At 39.8% G+C, this 22,899-nt stretch overlaps 1 protein-coding gene across 1 annotated transcript in view; it reads left to right on the top strand.

Annotated features, from left to right (window-relative positions):
• Positions 1–16,800, top strand: part of LOC113406310 (protein Jade-3-like) — a 70,728-nt gene extending 53,928 nt beyond the window's left edge. The window contains exons 4-11 of the mRNA XM_026650458.2: positions 374–531; positions 4,334–4,524; positions 5,666–5,877; positions 9,755–9,922; positions 11,108–11,224; positions 12,628–13,101; positions 14,542–14,659; positions 15,709–16,800. Of these exons, the coding sequence (XP_026506243.1) occupies positions 374–531; positions 4,334–4,524; positions 5,666–5,877; positions 9,755–9,922; positions 11,108–11,224; positions 12,628–13,101; positions 14,542–14,659; positions 15,709–16,607 (2,337 nt within the window). The 3' untranslated portion in view covers positions 16,608–16,800. The remainder of the gene's footprint in view (positions 1–373; positions 532–4,333; positions 4,525–5,665; positions 5,878–9,754; positions 9,923–11,107; positions 11,225–12,627; positions 13,102–14,541; positions 14,660–15,708) is intronic.
• Positions 16,801–22,899: the final 6,099 nt, after the last annotated feature.

Raw genomic sequence — 22,899 nt, forward strand, 5'->3', positions numbered from 1 at the left:
TGATATTCTATGATTCTAATGTCTCGGAGGGTATGGACTAGCAATGTGAGGCTCCCAGTCTGGTGAGGGTGGGATTTCCTGGTGCTCAGTGGGATTGGGGAGGCCTCAGGAGGCAGAAAGGCTCTTGTGTGAGGGGAGGGAGGGAGCAGGAGTAGGGAAGGACACGTAGCTTCTGCTGCAAGACAGTGAACAAGGGGTGTGTGGGGCAGTGAGTTGAAAAATTACAATTTAGAAAGACTAAGACTACGTGACAAATAGACCACATTAAATGTGTTAACAGGTTGGTTATTGTGTTAGGGGAAGGGAGAATGATTAAGACTCCATTTAATACACCTGCCTTCTCTCAAATAGGATATCTGGGTTTTCTTTGCAGGTGTTCCGGAAGGACCTCATTAGTGCCATGAAACTCCCAGACTCTCACCATGTTAACCCTGATGAATATTACCTCTTTGCCGATACATGGAAACAAGAATGGGAAAAGGGTGTTCAGGTCCCAGCCAGTCCCGACACGATTCCACAGCCTTCTCTTAGGTAATTAGTCTTAAACATTGAATGTGTTTTGGTACTGGACAAAACATAAAATGAGTCTCAAGGATTTACAATCTAATTGCAGCTAACGCTTGCTTGCTTGCTTGCTTAGTATACTTAAACCTGCCTCCCAAGTCCAAAAATCTTTTAAAATTAAAATACACCTCTACCCTGATATGACGCGACCCGATATAACACGAATTCGGATATAACGCGGTAAAGCAGCGCTCCAGGGGGGCGGGGCTGCGCGCTCTGGCAGATCAAAGCAAGTTCGATATAACGCGGTTTCACCTATAACGCGGTAAGATTTTTTTTGGCTCCTGAGGACAGCGTTCTATCGGGGTAGAGGTGTATTACCTATTTGGAGATGTCAGTGGTACTTGGGGCTGGGAGAGAATAGGCAGATATGAACTGAAGGCAGAAAGCAAACATGCACTACTCATAACTAGGATCAAACTGAAAAACAAAAAGAAAAATGCTTTCTTTGAGCGTTTGGCGCACTGCATAAAACGGTCATCTAACTTATTGTGACCAATCAAATACAATTCCAAATAGAAAACAGTATTCTTTTGCATTGGTTATATTACATAAATCTACCCATAAAAACAGGACAACATAAATTGTAATAATGCAGCAAACACTTAATCCACCTCAGATGGGATCTAGTCTCCAGCAGTGACTGATATCTGTCAAAGCTTCAGAGGAAGGTAAGAACCTCCCAGAATCATTTTTGGGGGGCATGAGCATCCTTCCTAGCCATCTCCAGTAACCTGTTTCTGCCCTGACACAAGCGGGTGGGAACTTTCACTGTAAAATAAATATATTACAGTCAAAGTGTGTGTGTGTGTGTGTGTGTGTGTGTGTGTGTGCGCGCGCGCTATTCATTCTCCTAAACTCTCTACCACTTCAGTGTACATTTTCCTTCTATTTTCCAGTCTAATGCTCTTGATCCTGCAATTAGTTTTGCATTGGTGGACCTCTGTGCACTAGCAGAGCATCTTTGACTTGGACTTAAATAATTACAGTCTTCAGAGTTGCTAATCATTTGTGAGCCCCTCCAAGAAGACCTCTAGCCACTTTCCCTTTTTGAAATGTGATGACTGATACTTTGGGGATCACCCAGACCAGTAAGGGGTTCTGTCACCATCTGCCCTGTAACCTTGGGTCTTTTATGCAGTATCTCTGGTTCAGATCTCCGACACCAGTAGCCAGCCAACAAGCAGAAAGTCTCACCCTGCTCTCTCAGCCTAGTTATCCTTGCAAGGTGATACCAACAGCCCTTGCAGTCTCAAGTCTCCCCAAATCCATTCTCCTTAAAAACTCAAGTACCAGACAATCAGACTGGTCCCCCTCTGGTTTGTCACCCCTGAAGGCATGAAACTAGACCCCCCTCCCAGATACCAGCTTTATTTGACATACACACTCCATATAGGTTGCACAACAGACACCTACTTGAGGTATAAATAAACCAACAGTTTATTTAATAGAAAAAACACCGATTCAAGGATAAAATAGTAAAGGAAAGTGAACATAGACGCAACCTCAGGCTTTACTCTTCCCTTTTAGATAAAACAATACAAGTTACTTACCACCTTTTAACAGCTTTCCAGCGTACCCCCAGCTATAGGGGGAGATCCAGCATTCATGGACAGCCTCCCGCTTAGACTATCCCTCAGTTTCTGGATTAAAAACTCAATCCCAAGCCTGCTTTTAAAAGGCTTTTTCTTTTTCTCTCTCTTTGACAACAGTGACTTCATGGTTCAGGTTAAGATTTTGTCTGGTTATTTTTAGGAAAAGTCATGGACAGGTCATGGGCAATAAACAAGAATTAATGGAAGCCGCAGCCCCCCGACCCAGGGAGGTGGACAACCGGAGTCCTGAAGTCACAGAGGTCACAAATAATCATGGAATCTGTGACCTCTGTGACAACTCGTAGCCTTATGCATGGTGTGACAAAGTTCCTCCTCTATCTTGGTGGGTCCTGCGCTTATTGGAGGATATTCTTGCTGCAGAGATTCACCATGTGGGTTGGTGAACAGCCCAGAGACCTTCCCCTCTGGAAGAACCCACAGTCCAGGTCAATTGGGAGGTTTGGGGGGAACCCGGGCCCGCCCTCTACTCCGGGTTCCAGCCCAGGGCCCTGTGGACTGCAGCTGTCTATAGTGCCTCCTGTAACAGCTGCATGACAGCTACAACTCCCTGGGCTACTTCCCCATGGCCTCCTCCAAACACCTTCCTTATTCTCACCACAGGACCTTCCTCCTGGTGTCTGATAACGCTTGTGCTCCTCAGTCCTCCAGCAGCACACCCTCTCACTCTCAGCTCCTTGCGCCTCTTGCTCCCAGCTCCTCACACTCGCACCACAAACTGAAGTGAGCTCCTTTTAAAACCCAGGTGCCTTGATTAGCCTGCCTTAATTGATTCTAGCAGCTTCTTCTTAATTGGCTCCAGGTGTCCTAATTAGCCTGTCTGCCTTAACTGGTTCTAGCAGGTTCCTGATTACTCTAGTGCAGCCCCTTCTCTGGTCACTCAGGGAACAGAAAACTACTCATCCAGTGACCAGTATATTTGCCCTCTACCAGACTCCTGTACCCCACTGGTCTGGGTCTGTCACAATGGTTATTCAGGGTGGGGGAATCCCCTCTTGACTTGGTATCCCGGGGGTGGGATGTCTCAGTGTCTTCTCATGAAGTCTAATGGTACATCAGTTGTCTTTTCCTGGGCTGGACAGTGGACTGGTTTATGAAACAGGATTCAAGTAAACACTGGCTTGGGAGGGGCCCTCCTTGCTTGACTGCTCACTGCCCTGCTGTGAAGTGTAGCTGAAGTTGTAGTATAGATTGAACACAGTTTTGGTATACATAAATACATAGATTCATAACCATAGTTTGTATACATCTCTCCTAATGACCATCACGTTCAGAACATTACAAGCTTGCATAAGATCTTACTCAATATATTTTTGTAGTACAGTAATACAGTATGCAATCAGTTGGTTCAACTGCTCATTCCAACTGCTCATTCCAAGTGGAATGTAATATTTGAGATGTAGATATGCAAATAAAAGTGAATTTTGACATAGTTCAAAATTTTCATTGTTTTAAGCACCCATAGGTGAGATTTTCAAAAAAGGTTAAGTAATTTCAGAGCACAAGTTCCACTGAAGTCAGTAGGACTTGTGTTCTCAAGTCACTTAAGCACTTTCGAAAATCCTATTTTTAGGTGCCTAAATTTAGGTTTTTGACCATAATTTCATTTTAATGCAGCACAATTGAGCATCCTATTTCTGTTTTGTTTTAACTCTTTAGCTGAATATAATCTCTTTACTGAAGTACTATGAAAATCAGTTAATTCAGAAACCATCAGTAAGAAACATTTCTTGTTCTGTATTATGCATGGTTTTACTACTTAGTTAAATTTAATCCATCTGTCTGCTCAGTTCCTCAGGATGAGTAGAGTTGTCACACTTCCGTCTAGTTTAGTTTCTTGTCATCAATCTTCTCTTTCTTACCACCTACGGTGCGATCTAAAGGCTTTCTGATAACCAATCCTCTAGTTCACTCAGTGAGGGCTCAGTAGAAACCAAAACTCCACTTGTCAGCTAGCGACCTTAACAGAGTTCCTGAGCAGACTTTTTCATTGCAAAAACACCACCCTGGTGCTCTTGTCAGTCATTGGGCCATTGGAAGTCAATGGAAACGGAGGGCATTTTGCACCTGATACCAGACACTTAACATCTTGCAGGAATGGGCCCTAACCAAAGAATTAAAGCTAACCATGCCATTTCTCTTAATTTTACATTTAGGGTTGTAGCAGAAAAGGTGAAGGAAGTACTGTATACACGACCTAGGAAGTACATCCATTGTTCCAGCCAAGAGCCCACAGAACCTGGTTACATCAATATTCTAGAACTGGCAGAATCTGTGTGTCGCTATGACTTGGATGACATGGATATCTTTTGGCTTCAAGAATTAAATGAGGAGCTTACAGAAATGGGTAATTGTACAATGCAATTTAATTATTAAAAATTGAGTTGGGAATTCAATAAGTGGTCTTGGGTATTTGTAGAGATGAGTTTAGAAGAAAAATGTTAGGGAAAAATAACTTTAGAATGCTGACATTCTGTCAAGAAAGCGTTTACAGCAGTCATTTGCTACATTAGCTTAATTTGAAAGATTTACAAATTGTGGCTAAGAACTTTTTTCTTCATATCCTTCATGATTACATGCAGCTTTTGCAGACTCAAAACAAATATCAAGTGGGTTAGAAGCCATTTTTTAAGTCCCTAAAACTTGAAATTCCCCTTGTGTATAAGAAAAAAGCTTGTATTTTCATTCCTTATAAATATGCACAGTATCGCTACAAAATGTGGACTTATAGTTTGACTTTGAGGAAGACACAGTCTCTGCCTCCTGGAGCTTGCATTCTAAATACACAATACTCAGGATGTTGTGACAATCTGATTTTAGCGTGGCAGATCCTTTTAAAACAGGCTTCTCTTACAGTGGATTTACATTAATCTGAATGGACTAAGTGTGTGTTTTTTAAGGAAGAATGTGAATGAAGACAGGGTGATATGGACAAAACCCAGATTTGTTCATAACTGCTTGATAGCTTATTTATTATCATTTTATTAAAAATGATTTTTTCCCTGCCATCATGCTAATCACTCTGGCAGTATACTAGATGTGTTGGTTTTGGAATATTTTGTGGGATTTTATAGCAAGATATAAACTTTCTTTGATAGAAAATTACTCTTGGGAGTAAATGACTTTTTGAAAAGCACATTGTACGACATGGCATTGTTGCGGTTTCTCTTCCACATGTTGATTTATTTGCTTAAGTTGTGGTCTTGAAGAAAAGTTACTGTAGTTTAGCTTTTTACTCCAAGACTTGGTTTGTTTATTATTTTGTTATAGTTTTGAAGTTAGCCAGTGAACTTTATTAAACCAAATGTAACTAGTGGAGAATAAACATTTTGTAAATAAACGTTTTGCGTCGGGATTTACATAAAGATGAAAAAGTGGTTTCTGTTTCCTTTATTAGTTGATAGAAGTGTATTTCTCTTTTGTGTTTTCCTGTGTCTTATCTTTACTCATAGTTTGTATATGCATTCTAATCCCTTCCCCTCTTGCAGGATGTGGGCCCCTTGATGAGAACACAATGGAGAAGACAGTAGAAGTCCTGGAACGGCAATGTCATGAGAATATGAACCATGCTATTGAGACTGAGGAAGGGCTGGGCATAGAATACGATGAAAATGTGATCTGTGACGTGTGCCGGTCCCCTGACAGTGAAGATGGGAATGATATGGTGTTTTGTGACAAGTGTAATGTTTGTGTCCATCAGGTTTGTGTCCGAAGAGATGTTGAAATTGTTTTTGTTGGTGGGTGTGTAATTTGAACTAGCTTTAAATAGCAATTTGGAGGGCTTTTAAGATCTTCTAGGCATGGAGACTGCTACTGCTTGAAGGTGGACTTTTGTATTCCTACAAATAGTTGGTTATGCTGTCTAGCACCGTGAATATCGAAGTGATGTGGTCTGAGGACAGGGGGAATGCAGGTCTAATTCCAGCTCTGGCAAGCACTTCTCTGTGGCCCAGCGCAAATTCTTTCCCCATCTTTAAAATGGGGATGATACTTGCCAATGTCACAGGTATATTGTAAGGATGAATTAGTATTTTAAGGTGCTTTGAAGGTAGAAAGATGCTAAGAACTATAGAGCCTTCGTTAAGGAAGTGACTGGGGTTTTCCATCCTTGTTTGGCCAGTTAATTGGGGCCAGAACCTGACTGCCTGAAGCTGGGCATCTAAGCCAAATTTAGGCATCTAAGTAAGTGGACTGCTTTTTTTCAGAAGTGTTAGCAAGCTTGTTCCAGGTGCCTGTCAGCCAGGGATATTTCTTATTATGACATTGCAAACATTAACTTGATCTTGAAACTGGATGAGTTCAGTGGGGCACCGCATAAATACAGGGATTCCTACTCGTAGAACAGACTGCAGGGTTCTGATTTCTACAGAGTCCTTCTTTGGAAAAGATGATGCTGTAAATGTTTTTGAAATTAGACTAAGACTTTTCTTATTTTGTGACAATTATAACTGAACACTCAGTGAACATAACTTACATAGGCCTCTTAAAATCATGCTTTTGTTGTGCTGGACATTAGTGTTAGCAGGATTAGCATAGTAACCGTTATCAAATTATTCCCCAGTGGTGGTGGCTTTTTTTGTACCTCTAATTTAGCAAAGCTCTGATGAGTGAATGCATTGACTTTGTTAGTCACCACATTCACAGACTCAAATGGTGTAATATAGCATCTTTTGTAGTTTACCCCTCTAGATAGCACAAAGAAAAATGTAACCAAGTTTCTCTAGTTTATTTCATTAACAAAAAAACCTGAAGCCACTTTTCAAAAAGTCAGTTTTTCTTACCCCAGGTCTACATTACACACTTACATTGGTATAACTGCATCGCTCAGGGATATGAAAAATCCACACCCCTGAGTGATGCAGTTATATCAACCTAACTCCCAGTGTAGACAGTGCTATATCTACAGCAAATATAGCTACCGCCTCTCGGAGAGGTGGCTTAACAATGCCGATGGGAGATGCTCTCCCATTGGTGTAGCAGCGTCTTCACTAAAGCTCTGCAGCTGTGCCAATCAGCTTTTTAAGTATAGACCTGCACTTAGTTTAGGCTTCCTAGAGTAGGAAATGAAGCCATTAACTTCTGAATCAAAGGAATTTGAAATTGGACTTAAGCTACTAAAACTGTTGTAAACTGAGTAGTAGTAGCAGTAAAAATCGAAGTGTGAATTTAACATAAGAATGGCTGTCCTAGGTCAGACCAAAGGTCCATCTAGCCCAGTATTCTGTCTTCCGACAGTGGCCAATGCCAGGTGCCCCAGAGGGAATGAACAGAACAAGTAATCATCAAGTGATCCATCCCCTGTTGCCCATTCCCAGCTTCTGGCAAATAGAGGCTAGGGACACCATCCCTGCCCATCCTGGCTAATAGCCATTGATGGACCTCCAGGAATTTACCTAGTTCTTTTTTGAATCCTGTTACAGACTTGGCCTTCACAACATCCTCTGGCAAAGAGTTCCACAGGTTGACTGTGCGTTGTGTGAAGCAATGATTCTTTTTGTTTGTTTTAAACCTGCCTATTAATTCCATTGGGTGACCCCTACTTCTTGTGTTATAAGGAGTAAATAACACTTCTTATTTACTTTTTCCACACCAGTCATGATTTTATAGACCTCTCTCATGTCCCCTCCCTTAGTTATCTTTTTTTCCAAGCTGAACAGTCCCAGTCTTCTTAATCTCTTCTCATATGAAAGCTGTTCCATACCCCTAATTTTTGTTGCCTCATTCTGTACCTTTTCCTATTCCAATTTAAAATATCACATAAAATGAAAAGCTGACTTGCTAAATCATTTCTTAGGCAAGAGCTCCCTCTATTGGTTTTTTTTTTAAGTACTGTTACATCTTTCGACCTTGCCACTCAGATTAAAAAAAAAAAAAAAAAAAGTTTACAGTGTTGAGAGATTAATTTGACTTTGGTGTTTATTATAAATATTCTGACAGATTCAAAAGAATTTTGTCTTCCTCATTTTGCTGCTCTTTGTATTCTTATGCTTAATTTTCATACTGAGATCTTGAAATCAAAAAGCCAGCATGAGAATATACATTTTTTCAGAATAAGGATAGACTTTCTCATAAGGGAATATTTAAAAAATCTGGATTTTATCTAAGGGGAAAATGTCTACTACAACTTTAATAGTCCATATTGGAAAATTCACTTTCTGTAGCCACTGTACCTCAGCATCCTTGCAGGTATTATTTTGTTACTGTATGTTCTATCTAATGCCTAAGTGTATGTGTGATATTCCTGAGATGAGCTGAGTTGCTGTGTGAACTTTGAATTTTCAGATGTTTCTGTGATTATAATTTCAGATGTCAACATATGTATTGCTTTAGTCTAGAAACACTAACTCTGTGAAGTCTATTGAGTGCCTTGAGGCACTAGAATCCTTAGGGTTGGTTGGCATTTGGGAGACTTAAATTAAAAACAAAAAATCTATCAGTAGTGTTGCGGGCCCTAGTGTAGACAGGCTTCTGGTTCTTTAAGCTCTGTGTCCTCTAGTGCTGCTCAGAGCATCTCAAATAAATCGAGTTTTAAAAGCGTGGCTGCAGCTTGGCCCATCTAAAAGTAGGGCTTTCGACATTGCTAACCCTGAAGCAGGAATGGCAGAAAACTTCTGACAAACATCTATTAATAAACAGGGCCTTAGAGTAGCCACGTGGAATCAGACATTTGTGGAAACTAGTAGTTTGAGACTTTCAGCACATATATATTAAAAATGAGTATCAGGATATCTATTTCCATTTCTCAAACTTTGCAAAGCATGCATTCCTCAGAGCTGGAAATGGTGGACACAGAGAAGATTCTAGGATGTTTCCACAATTTTTGCTGCACTCTGCAATACTTTAAAAATTCTAAACTTCCATTTAGGAAAAAAAGCTATTTCAGCTGGCAGGATACAACCAACATAGTTATGCACTGTTGTAGTAATCCAACCTGACAGAAAACAGTCTCCAGCCAAACAGTTGTAGCAAAGGTGCGAAGATGGGGGGAACCCTCAGTGACCTTCAAAACATATACCTGGAACCACTGTAAATGGTATTATTAATCACAGGAAATTGCTATTTTTTTCATGTAATTTTTTAAAATCAATTTTAATTAAATATCCAGAGCTACCATTGTAGAAAGACAAATGGAAAAAGTAAGCATCCTTCAGCACCATGTTTTACATGTTGTGTATATTTTAACATAAATTTTACAAAGAAAAGGAGAAAATTTGTTGTAGGAACCATAACTTTTGCATCCCCTGACTTTGTTTTAACTGTAATCGTAGCTTTTTATGGAGAGATTATCAAAGGACAGTTAGTGCCCACCTTTTATTGACTTTCAATGGTAGTTGGGTACCCAACTGCTCTCTTTGCCTCTGAAAGCCACCCACTCCATTACAATTAACATTTAATTTGTGTCTATTTTGATCTGTGTGTATTTGATAAGGAGGTACTAATTACATCCAAGAGAAAGTGTTGAGTTTGGGTAAGATTTGTAGAGTGTAATTTTTTAAAAATATAATAGTCATTGATGTAAGCCTCTGATATTGTCTCACCTATACGCTGAAGCAGAGAGAATTTTCCTTTGTCCCAAGGCATGTTATGGAATCTTAAAGGTTCCCGAAGGCAGTTGGTTGTGTCGCACTTGTGTTCTGGGAATACATCCTCAGTGTCTCCTGTGTCCAAAGAGAGGAGGTGCCATGAAAGCTACTAGGACAGGGACCAAGTGGGCACATGTGAGCTGTGCCCTCTGGATTCCAGAGGTAAAACTAATTTATGTACCTTTTTAACACATTCTTTTTCTCATCATTATCCTTAACGCTTACCGTGCCCCATCTTAATGTTGAGTTAAGGAGATAATAACTTAATACTAGATGTTATTCTGATGAGGTTTGCATGATTTATAAAAATTGGACCGTCCAAGTCATGTACAGCTAAGAAGAGCATTCTTTTCCTTCCTTTTATTGTAGTAAGCACGTTTTAGCCATGTTACAAGCATCTGACTGACTTACATGGAAGCATTACTGTTGCAAGCCATTAGTTCATGAGATGCCACTACAATTTATGGACAATTACTTATTTAGTTTTCCTTCCCGTTTACTTACACACTTGACTTATTTCCTGATAAAATAGCACGTGCATCCTCAGTGTAATGTATAGCTACAGAGCAACAGTTTTCGTTGAGTGATTTGAATTTCTCTGTTCTCTGTTTAATATCTTTAACAGTTTCTGTGTACTTTACCTGGTTTCACAAAGTTGCATAGTGACATAGTGATTGTTCTGAAATGAGAACATCTTGAAATTAATGCAGTGTGTGCAAAGTGTGTTTTCAGATCACTAGACAGTAATTTTTAATTTCCTGTTAATGTAATTTTCTGAGAATTTCTATATTATCTTGGTTTAAAAGAATTTAATCATTGCTAAAGTAGCCTTACAAATTCAGCCAGAGTGTAACAATGTTTTATCTTTCAAAGTAGCATCTTTCAAAGTATCCTAAATCTCTTAATGAAAGAGGAAAATTAGAGCATTTATAAAATGGGCTATATACAGTCAGAAATCCTATGTAAGGAGATGGATTATAAATCAGGAATTTCAGTAATGTGAAGGAATATAGATTTACATAATTGTAATGAGATGGGAATGACCCAAAAATTGTGGTGGTGGAAAGATGGATCGAGATTAATATTGAACCATAGGCTAAGCTCTGTGTGCATTCCTACCTGCTGGACTCTGCAGGGTCCCAAGCTCTAAACTTCTTCAAGTCCCTGCTTTCAACTATGAGAAGCAATCAACTGCTTCTCACGTTTCTTTGCCAGTTTACCAGATGCTGTAGCAATGTAGTTTGATTTTACTGGAGGTATTTATTTTCTTACTAATGTACTGAAAGGTAGAATTTTTTTTTTTTAAATTGTCCTGATAAATGCTTCCTGCACTATTGTTGTTTGCAGGTTAGCATTGCTTGCCCAGAAAGGATGGAACCAATCACAAAAGTGTCTCACATTCCGCCAAGTCGATGGGCTTTAGTCTGTAGCTTATGCAAACTTAAAACTGGTGCTTGCATTCAGGTATGTACCAGTTCTGCAATGACTTCTGTCTATCTGAGCATGAAAAATAGAATTTGGATTTAAATAGCATTTTTCACATTCCTAATGCTCCATAATGGTAGTGACTGTTTGCAAACATGGCAGCTGCCATGCTCTTAGCAACAGCTCATTAAACAGTCTTGGACATTAGGAAACTTTTGAGCTAGAGCGGAGATTTTCAAAGTGTGTGTGAGGGGGAGTGATGAGATTATCAGGGGGTGGGAGCATGTGGACTTGACTGGGCTGAGATCAGCAGGGGGCTCTGTCTGGCAGAAGAAGGGGACAGAGCTCTGTGCGGGCTTTCTCAGCTACTGGGATTAGTCTCCCTGTCCATCTTGCTCTTTCACTGCTGCAGCAGCCACAAACCGGCAGTTACCCTACTCTGCCGAGGAGGCTGGCAGGGGACCAGAAGGGTGTAGCTGGGGAGTACTAACCCTGCCCCCTCCTGAACCCATCAGTCCTTCAGTGTGGCCTGGGGACACAGAGCCCTGTCTGCTTCCCCTGCCATACAGAGCCTGTGCAGAGAAGTGTATGGGGCCACATTGAAGGACTCACAGGGTCAGGAGGGGGCTGGATCAGCACTCACCAGATGCAACCTTCCACTCCCTGGCTGACCCTAGCCCTTCAGCGTTGCCCTGTTCAATTGCCTTGTGTGGGGAGGAGCAAGAAAGGCACCTCCTGCCCTTGGACTCCTGGGTACCAGGCACACCCTCCTGCCCTATCTCTTAGAAAGAGGAGTGTGTGCATGGACCTGAATCTCTGAAGTGGGCTCAGGAAAAGAAAAAGGAAAGGGAAGGGAAAAAAAAAAAAAAAGCGGGGGGAACTCTTGAGCTAGTGTCCTGGTCAAGACAAAGAACTGCCTTTGAATAAAGCTATGGGATGTTTAACTACCAAGTGGACAATTGCCAGAGATGGACAGCAGTGTCTTCAATTTAACATCTTACTCGCAGAAGAAGAAAAGTTCTAAACTTACATTCCTTTTGAAACAGGAAGTAATTATAGGTTCTGTGAAATCAGAGGTAGAAAATACTGGAACTGTTAGCCAGATAACCTAGTTCCGCTCAGATTTGGTTTTGTCATCTACTCAGTTCTAAGATGTACTAAATATTTATAAGTTTGAATTTCCCTACTTAAGATTAAATTGCAGTTTCTATTATAACACACACTTATTATTTATGGGATTTTAATGTGGAAGAATTGACTTGCTTTGGGATGAAACTTAGTCTTCAGTTTCTCAGCTGAGGAGTACCTAAGGCTCATTAAATTTTTAAGTATAACATGGAAAAGTGTATTTAAAGGGGTGGGTTTTATGTAACTTAAGCATTCCTTGGTCCTTTTTCTCCTTTCGTTGCTACTATTGGCTGACTCTAGTGTTTCACTCATAGTGCTCTGTGAAAAGCTGCATCACTGCCTTTCATGTCACCTGTGCCTTTGAGCATAGCCTAGAGATGAAGGCCATTTTGGACGATGGGGATGAGGTCAAGTTCAAGTCGTACTGCCTAAAGCATAGCAAAAACAAGCAGAATTCGGTGCCTGACGTTGATGAGAACCCCAAGAGCATGGCAGACCAGAAGCAAACAGAGAGTGAGAAAACTAGTTTGCGTGCTCAGAAACTGAGAGAGCTGGAGGAGGAGTTCTACTCATTAGTTAAAGTGGAAGACGTTGCAGCAGAACTGGGCCTTCCTAAAATTGCTGTGGACTTCATTTATAATTACTGGAAATTAAAGCGGAAAAGTAACCTTAACAAACCATTGTTTCCTCCCAAGGAGGATGAAGAAAACGGGTTGGTGCAGCCAAAGGAAGACAGCATTCATACCCGCATGAGGATGTTCATGCACTTGAGGCAGGATCTAGAAAGGGTAAGAGTGGATGGTAAAGATTTTTTGACTACATACCTGTAGGTGAGCGAAGTTCTTGCCTTAAATGCTATGCTTAAAATTTCTTGTAATGCTTTTTTCAACTTTATTCTGATGAAATCAGAAGTATATTACGTCCAACTTTGTCTGAAAAGTCCCTTGACGTTGGAGTCCGAGAACTAATGTGTAAACTTCCACCAGAAACAACTGTGGTGTTGATTTCAGCACAAGTTTACAATTTTATTTTTTTACAGGAAAACTCTTCACAATGAATTTTTTGAATGTGGTGACATTTTGAAATGTCTGAAATGAGAACAATTTTCTGAACTTATTGACAATTTTTTGTGGAATATTTCAACTTTTTGTCTCATTTTGGGATTAAAACAAATGTTGGGGTTTCTTATAGGACAAATTCTTTTTTTGAACAGGTCTAATAGTGTGCCAGGGGGAACACTCAGCAAATATTGTTCAACAGAACATAAGCTGTCTGTGTCCACAACATTTCTGACACTTTATCAAGAGATTTAGCACCTGGTTCTGCTACCATTATAGTGGGTGGAAATGTTGCTATTAACGTAAATGAGTGAGTGAAAGCAGAGGGCTATAACCCCTGGAATAGTCTTAAATCCCCCCACTCCCACTCCCCCCCAAAAAACCCCACTATTAAAGTGATTATCCAAAAGGACTAATTCCGAAAGCCTTTCAAAATTGGGTGGGAACTGAGAGCATCATTTTAAAGGTGACCTGTAAGTCCTCTGTCAAATTTCAGCAATATGAGAGCTAAGAGGCCTAATAGCCAGACTGACTCAGGGCTCATCCTTAACTTGAATCTTAAGTAAGATTCATGAAATCCCCATGTCAGTATGGTTTCCTAACATGGTAAGTGTGCTGTTAAGAAAAACAAACTATTGTATGTTTTTGTACAATGTATTACTTTATAAAATTGCAGTAACTTCAGAAAAACACAATATGGCTGTATTTAAAAATGAAAGTACTGATCAGCCTTCCTGCAGGCCGATCCCACACAAGTGCTGTACCAGCTGGAGTAATGTACCAGAGTAGCAGCTGGTGATCCGAATGGACTATGTGGTGTGGGATTTAAGAGAGAAAAATGGGAGTTCTAAAATCTGCTTGATGGCTCTTCTTTTTAACCTGCTTATTTGTTCACTTGTTGCTAATATAGATGGGAATTTGACCAACTGATTTGCAGATCGCTTTTAGCATCTTCTTTAATGATTTTTTTTTCTTTTTAAATCTTTGCAATTAAAAATACTTGGCTTATAGTTGCATATGATTCTATAAAATTCACCATGGAGCTTTTCTATTATAGGGCTTTACGTGTGTGAAGATGCTTTGTTCAAGAATTCAAATGTTAATGTAATATTCTTGACCACTTTTTAAAAAAAGAGAAAATTCTAAAATCTCTGAGTTTTTTTACTGTAGGTAAGGAATCTCTGCTACATGGTGAGCAGAAGAGAGAAACTGAAACTGTCGCACAGTAAAGTACACGAACAAGTCTTCAATTTGCAAGTCCAGCTCATTAATCAGGAAATTGCTGCAGGTAATCTATACATACAAAATAACAGTAATTGTATCTGCTAAAGATTCTGACTCTGGGTATGTCTGGCCTATGTCACTGTTGGCATTTTAAACACTGTAAACCTGTTTTTTTTAGTGAGTTCTTCTGAGTATGCACTCTCCTTGCCAGCTTTCTTAATTAGCAGCACATGCACAGCATTTTCATCTTCTCCAGAGTCATACTTTGGTATTCCATCCTATCCTAGATATTTATGGGTTGCCATATACAGATGAGATACCAATCACTGTAGCATCTAGGCACCACAGCTGTATTACTGGTATCTGCATCAGGTAGGTTGTGGTTACTGTGGGTTACTGTTCTATACTCCCATTTTCCCCACAGTGGCTATATATTGCACACTGTTATTGGTCTCTCCCCAGTTGAAGGAAAATTGCTAACTTGTTAATTATTTCCTTCAGACAGAGATGGAGAGAATGATTGACAAAAATTCACACTATTCTCATGTCTCCTTTCATATGTCATGAATGTTTCAAACAAGTTTCTCAGTTTGAGATTTGTCATTTTTGTCCACCCCACATAATGTTTTATGAAGTTAAAAATGGATAGTAGCTGCCTTGGAATGCTAATGTTCCAAAAACAACTTTGTGCTTTATTTTTCTAGTGAATGTCATGAAACAATGATTGAAGCTTCTGGAATAAGGAAGACTATGTACTCTGTTTGATTATTTTTAACTGAATACAGGGTCTGTGTATTTATATAATATAGTCTGTAATATATTGGGTGAAAAATGTTTTAAAGAATACATAGCTTTAAACTATAAATTTGAAGAAAAAATTGTCCTTACAGAATAGAAATATTAAAATGCTTACATAAATTCTGTTTGGTGCTTTGGAACAATTTAATTTTTAATTAATGGCTTCTCCTTAACATCCTACATGCATCTCAGTAGTAATTGTTAGACTAATTGAAAATGCCCCTTAATGTGTGCATAGGCAGGAAAACTATTAACTAAGTTTAATGAAAGTCTTACCACCTTTTAAATACAGCTTTTCTGTTTTCTCTCTCTCAGGCCATTCTCTGACAAGTGCACTAGAGAACACACTGTTCTACCCACCTCCCAGAATCACCTTGAAATTAAAAATGCCCAAGTCAGCGCTGGGTGACTGCAAAAATAACTCGCTGAAAACTGGCAACAGACCCCTTTCTCCAGACAACACCACAGTTTACAATAAAAGGAATGTGCAGATGTCAAAGGAGTCATTTGAAATTAAAGCAAAATCATACTCTAGGTATCAGCATGACAACCGAAGTAATGGGTTATTGGTAGGGATTGGCAAGAGTAGGAATGAAAGAAAAGATTCTGGACCTGCACAGTCACCAGAGTTTCATCGTGGGCAGTCATCTGGTAAACCATTAGCACTTCAAGCTGCATTGCATGGACAGTCTTCCATTGGGAATGGAAAAATGCAGCAAGAGAACTCAAGACTTACAAAATCCAATGGTTTAATGGGCAGGGCTGGAGATGTAACTCAGAGAGACAGGTCCAGCCAGACACCATATGAACAAGAATCTGTGCTCACTGCTCATTTGGCTAGTCAAAGCAATTTTAGAAAATCTACAATAGAACATTTTAGCAGGTCCTTTAAAGAGGCTACCAACAGTTTGGTGAGGACCACAGAAGATCTGAGGTGCTGTGAAAAGCCAACAAGGAGGCTTTCTACAAAAGAACGTTTGTGGAGCAAACAGACTCTTGAATTCCAGAGAGGAGGAGCTCCATACCAGGATAATGATGGGTATTGCCCTGATTTGGAGCTAAGTGACTCTGAAGCTGAAAGTGATGAGAATAAAGAACAAGTCAGATTAAGGAGAAGCAGCTCAGAGAGAGAAAGCCAAAGTAAGGACTTTGGTAGAGATTGTCACAATAGAAACAAAAAAAATATTATTTCTCACAGTTCAGTACAAAGGTGATTATAAACACCTAAGGGGTAACTCAACCTTTACATAATCCAGTGTATCGGTGCAAACCTAGGCATCAGAGGGTTTCAGAAAATGGTGCAGGACCTACATTAGGAAGAAATGCAGTGAAAAAGAAAAGAGTAGTTTTCAGTAGTGAATTGGCCTGCGATTTTAAAGGGATAGTCAAGGTTGTGTAGAAATCAGTATGCTTTATTACAGGTTAACATCTGGGAGAGTATGGAGCTGTTAATCTTTGCATAACTCCAGAAGCTGCTTCCTTTTTACCTGCTTTTGTGTAAGGCATTGTTAAAAATGTCAATTTTGTGCTGCTGGACCAGGTATTAAAGGAGTCCTTGCATTGCTCTGTAACATGCTGTAAAAGATTAATGCAGACACTAAAACTGCATTCCTGTTGCACCTGCAATATGACCCTGATCAGCAAAAACTTAAGCATGTGCTTAAAACTTTAAGCACATGACTAGTTCCATTGACTCCAGTGGGAGTATTCACACACTTTAAATTTAAAGCACATGTTTAAGTTCTCTGTTGGATTGTGGTCTAAGTGACTACTAAATGGGGATCCTGTTCTGCAGAAAGTTTAGAACTCCAGTGATGCTTGTAAACCCTCTCTGCAGGGTAGAAGCAAGTATCACAAATGCTGCCAAACTCACTGACCTCTAGATGTGCCCCCATACTTTGCTCCGGCTAAAGGTTGTGTTTCTCTTGACAGTAATTCACTTTATTTTGTAAATATTCAACTTCTAGTACTTCAGTTTTTTTATCTTTGTACATAGTTGCTTGTTGTGGGATGCACTTGTAAATATTTTACCCAGCTAACAAGTAAAGATGACTAAATTTGTGGATAGTGTTTACAAAAGTAGATGTACTACTTCAAAGAAAAATGCTATTTGACACTTAAATTTTAGGCAATCACGGATGATGCTAGGTTCCTCTTGAAACTTGAGATTTCACATCTGGAGGCATTTATACCTGGTATGTTAAAAAAAAATAAGCTCGAACTAAAAATCATTTTGTCTGACCTTTTTTATATAGGCTAAAATTTCCAAGCCTAGGTGACTAAATAGGGGTTTAGGAGCTTAACTTTAGGAACACAGGTTTGAAAAAATTTAGCCAGTCATTTATTTGAAGCACATTTTTATTGCTAGATAAATCTGGAAGCATATGTAAGACATATGACTACATTAAGCTGCTTAGCCACCTCTAATTAGTTTCTATTTCCCAAACTAAAAGTGCTTTGCACAAGTTTTAAAAGTTGCAAATGCTAATATGCTAACTTTCACCCAACCTCAGAAAAAAGTCCCATTTTATTCTTTACTGCACGTGGTTTGTTTTGTTTGAATAAAAAAAACAACTTATCATTTTCATAAGTTCTGTTAACCAAGAGTAATTCTGTTGTGTCTGATGAAATGACATTTCAGTCATAAACGGGCAAAGCCCACTGTCCCACAACAAGGGCTGAAATGGAGCACAGGTATTGCAGAGGGCCTTGCTTTATAGCCTCCTTTGCTTGTGGTGAATTTCATCCAAAAGGAAATCATTAAACTCCCAATATAAAGAATATTTAGCAGAATACAAATGACTGCTTGATTTTCTTCAAAGCCTTAATTTATTTTATTGCTCTTAGTTTGGGAAAGTACAACAAAATAATTTAGATGATTAAACTTTGAAATATTCCGCACAATAGTTACTGGTCAGGGGCTAGAGAACACGTCAGTAGTGAAATACAAAATAAACATTGCAGTTCTGTGCTCTCTGTTTCATGAATCCTTAATTTTCTTTCACTTTCTTGATTTTCTGTATATTTGTGTAATTTGTCTTTCTAGAGATGTATTTTCAAATTTTCTTTTGGTGTAAATATGCAGTAGCATTTTTAGGTTTCCATATATTTTATTTTAATGGGAAGTACTTTTTTGTTCCTAAGCCATGGGTCATTCAAAATGAGTAAACAAATATCCACTCATTTGTATTCTAGCTCTGATTCTTAGTTCTCCTTCAATATTTATTATTAATCCTTTTTCTGGCCATACAATTATGTGGAGCTTATCTCGGAGGCCAGCGGAGCAGTCATGTTTCAGGCCCAGCTGCATATGAAAAAGATGAGGGGAGGGAAATGGTGCTTCAGCAAAAATCCAAATTATTGCTTCATTGGGGATGTAACTCTTTCCGATGTGGGCAATAGTTTTGCTAATTTTTGCATGATTTTAATAGATACATGAAGGAGCTCTTGGTTATGTAGTTCTTAAATATAGTCCCCAAAGTGTACTTGCTAGTTTTTATTGTGTGTTCGGTGGCTAACTGTTTGAAGTATTACCTCTTAACCTTATTTGTTAATTTTTGTTTTTTGCATTTTGTTTTTATATATACACACACACGCGCACACACAATTTTCCAAGATGGAATCAGTCTTTTACAGATGTCCCCTTTTTACAAGTACTTTTTCATTAAATTATGAAACTGCTAACAGTATTTTCATTTGTTGTGATTTATTCAGGGATTTATCCTTTTGTTGCTAAACCAATCAATTTAACAAAAGTGATTCCACACCTGTCAAGTGCAAATTAATATTTTTGCATACTCAGAAGCATTTTAACAAGTTGGCACTTTAGCAAAACTGTTTCCCGCACAACTTCCTGAAAAAGAAACTCCAAAGATGGTGATTGGACAGGATACTTTGGATATTGACCTCATCCAGGCTTATCTGGTAAAAAAATTAACTTTTTTGTTTTTTATTACTCGCCATCAAGGTAAACATACAGGCAGTTTACCACACAAGCCTTACTTTAACACTTGTGTTCCTCCTTCACTGTGGAAAGTGACCTGCATTTTTGCCTGGCTGGGTACAACTAAATATGGGGGGGAAATATAAATGGGCCATGTACACTTGTTCATACACAGACATGGTGCTGCGGCACGGTACAAATGAGGTGGATGGTTGTTAGGGATTAATGGAGCTAAGCCACATCTCTGTGGGGTTTTTTCCTTATGTACAACACCCTGAAGTACCACCTGCTGCCACTGGTTGGAGCCACAGTACACCTGGCTACTGTTGAGTCACTTCTGGCTCTTCAGGAAATTTCATGCAGCAAAGGCACAGAACGGGAATGCAGTTGCCAAGGGGCTAGCCCCTCAAAGGAACAGAGTTGGGCTGTTTGTTTGTCAAAAGGATGCGCCCTGAAAATAGTCACCGGTCCATTCCTTCTCTCTCTCTCTCTCTCTCTCTCTCTCTCTCTCTCTCTCTCTCTCAAAGGTGGAATAGATTTTTCATTTGTTCTCCCCTGAACTGGAAGAGTAAATGTACCAAAATATTCTAACCCCTCCCTTACTTTCCCCCAGTCAAAATTCAGATTCCCTAGCTGGGGTTTTCCAACTGCAGTCCTCCAGGGTCTTAACCCCAGCATACGTAGCTTCACTGTCCCCACATTTGGAAGTAGATGGCTAGCAGCTTCCAACCTTTGACTTGCTCCCCTCCCAAAGACATGGACTGTTTTTTATCTGGTCCTGACTGGCACCAGATGCTGCTTTCTTCAGAGGCCACATAAAATTTGTTGAGGATTAAATGAGGACAATTAGCCCCTGTCTTTTCTAGACAAATGGTGGTTAAGGCAACTCAACTGATTCCTAAGTGTCAGGAATCTGCTTGTTTTGATTCCCAAAAGAGAGCCGGAAAGGGAAAATCCCAAAACAAGTCAATACTCTTTCCTACTCCATCTGTATCACATTCACTGATTTAATCATAGCACATATATACGTTTTTTACTGATGACAGAAACCTTCCCTAAAGTACATACCCCACAAAGCACCAGACTGCCCTGTCACTGCTCAGACTTCCTGCTAGCTTTGCCCTGCTTTTCCAGACTCGGGAAGAATTTTGAGTGTGTTAGGGAGCATGTGGCGGGGGGGGAGGGGCGCAACAGTGTATTCTTAGCATGAGTGTTTGGTTGGAAGAGTTCAGAGCTGAGGGGTGGTTCTGACCTGTGGAGAAGTGAAGTAGGTAGTATGCAAGTTGGGGGATGAGTACTACTGAGCAAGTGGGAGTTGAGTTGAGGAAGCCTGAAGTTTCTAAGCTGGTAGGGGGATGGGTTGAGTGCAAGGAGGTAAGAGTTGATTAGTGGGACAAATAAGGAGACATGGGCTGAGTTGGAAGGTGCACCCCTTTTGCTACCCAATTCCTCACCTTATCCCCAGCAAAAGGCTTCCAGTGATGCCTTTGACCGGTGTCCTCACGTTCACTTTGAAAATATAGTCAACTTCCAGGATAGGGTGTAGGGAAGGGTTGAAGATTGCTACCTGCAGCCCCAGTACTTATTCTGGGCACCACCACTATTAATAATAGGGGTTTTATCAATATGAATTTGGGATGGGTACATTGGTTTCACCACTTATGCTTACAAGTGAGTTAACCCAGATTACCCCAAACGAGTGCCAATAAAATCTGTACACTACCCCCACAGCATTATGTATATTGGCTATGCCCCCTATTTACAGAGGGAACAATTTAGTGTTTCACAGCTATTATTGATTCTGTTTTTTATCCTGGCACTTATAATGTCAGGGTCCCTTTGCACCATGCATCCCAAACCTCAGAGGGAGAGAAATTCTAAATGTTAAAATTTCTAAAAATTACCCCAAATATCTTTTTTTTTTATACTTAAACGTTTTGATTTTGATTTCTGATACCTCTGTTAGGAGAGAGAGGTAAACACAATGTATCTTTTAAAAGGGGGAGGGGAGGAATCCTCAAGGAATTACAGACCAGTTGTCTAACTTTGATACCTGGGAAAATACTGGAAGAAATTATTAATCATTTATAATCACCTAGAAGATAATAGGATAGTAAGTAATAACCAGCATGGATTTATCAAGAACAAATCATGCCAAGCTGATCTAATTTCTTTCTTTGACTGTTACTGCCCTATTGGATGAGGGAAGCTGTCAATGTGATACTAGTAAGGTTTCTGACACAGTACTATGTGACTTTCTCATAAGCAAACTAGGGAAATGTGGTCTAGATGAAATTACTGTATTGTGGGTGCAAACCTAGTTGAAAGACCATACTTGGGGTAGTTATAAACAGTTTGCTGTCAAACTGGAGGGATGTATCTACTGGGGTCCTATAGTGGTCTGTTCTGGCTTCAATACTAGTGAATATTTTCACGAATGACTTGGAGTGGAGCGTATGCTTGTAAAATTTGTGGATGGCACCAAGTTGGGAAGGATTCTTAGCACTTCGGAGGACAAGACTAGAATTCAAAATTACCTTGACAAATTAGAGTGACCAGACAGCAAATGTGAAAAATCGGGACGAGGCGGGGGGTAATAGGAGCCTATATAAGAAAAAGACCCAAAAATCAGGACTGTTCCTATAAAATCGGGACATCGGGTCACCCTACAACAAATTGGAGAACTGGTCTGAAATCAACAAGATGAAATTCAAGATGTGTAAAGTACTACATTTAAGAAGGAAAAATAAAATGCACAAATACAAAATGGGGAATAACTGGCTAGGAGGCAGTACTGAAGGATCTGGGGATTATAGAAGATCACAAATTGAATATGAGCCAACAACGTGATGCAGCTGCGAAAAGGACTAGCGTCATGGGTATATTAACAGGAGTGTTGTATGTAAGACCAGGGAAGTAATTTTCCTGCTCTACTTGACACTTACTTGGAGTACTGTGTCCAGTTCTGGGCACTACACTTTAAGAAAGATGTGAACAAACTGGAGAGAGTCCAGAGGTCAGCAACAAAACATAAATGTAGAAAACCTGACCTGTGAAGAAAAAATTAAAAAAAAAAACCAACCTGGGCCTATTTAGTCTGAGAAAAAAAGATTGGAAGGGGGCCTCATAAGTCTTCAGATACATGAAATGAGAGGAGAGATTGGTTGGCAAAACACAGGAGATGTGATCAAAGTGCACGATGAACTGAATACATCACATGGATATCACTTCCACACAAATACTGGGGGGGGGGGTACGTATATCTAAAAAATGCTATTAATCTTTTTTGTTGTGGGCAGGCAATTACTACACAAAGAACTGAAGAGTTAATTTTTCTTTGAGTAGATGCAGCCACTTAGGTGTGTGCACACCCAGCATGCCAGGGCTGGAGAATTTTACCTAGCAGTACCCATGGGGGGGGGAGGGGGTGCTCAGACCTCATGGCTTTAGCCTCTCCCCTGCCTATATGAGGTGGTGCTGCCCTGCCCCCCACCCCCCAGGTCCTTCTTACCACCAGTGGTTGGAGTCGGAGCTCTGAGGTTTTCAACCTTACAATCCTCTGT

The sequence above is a fragment of the Terrapene carolina genome, unplaced genomic scaffold (assembly GCF_002925995.2).
Source record: "Terrapene carolina triunguis isolate 2854851 unplaced genomic scaffold, T_m_triunguis-2.0 Scaffold25, whole genome shotgun sequence".
In the NCBI taxonomy this organism is placed as follows: domain Eukaryota; kingdom Metazoa; phylum Chordata; order Testudines; family Emydidae; genus Terrapene; species Terrapene triunguis.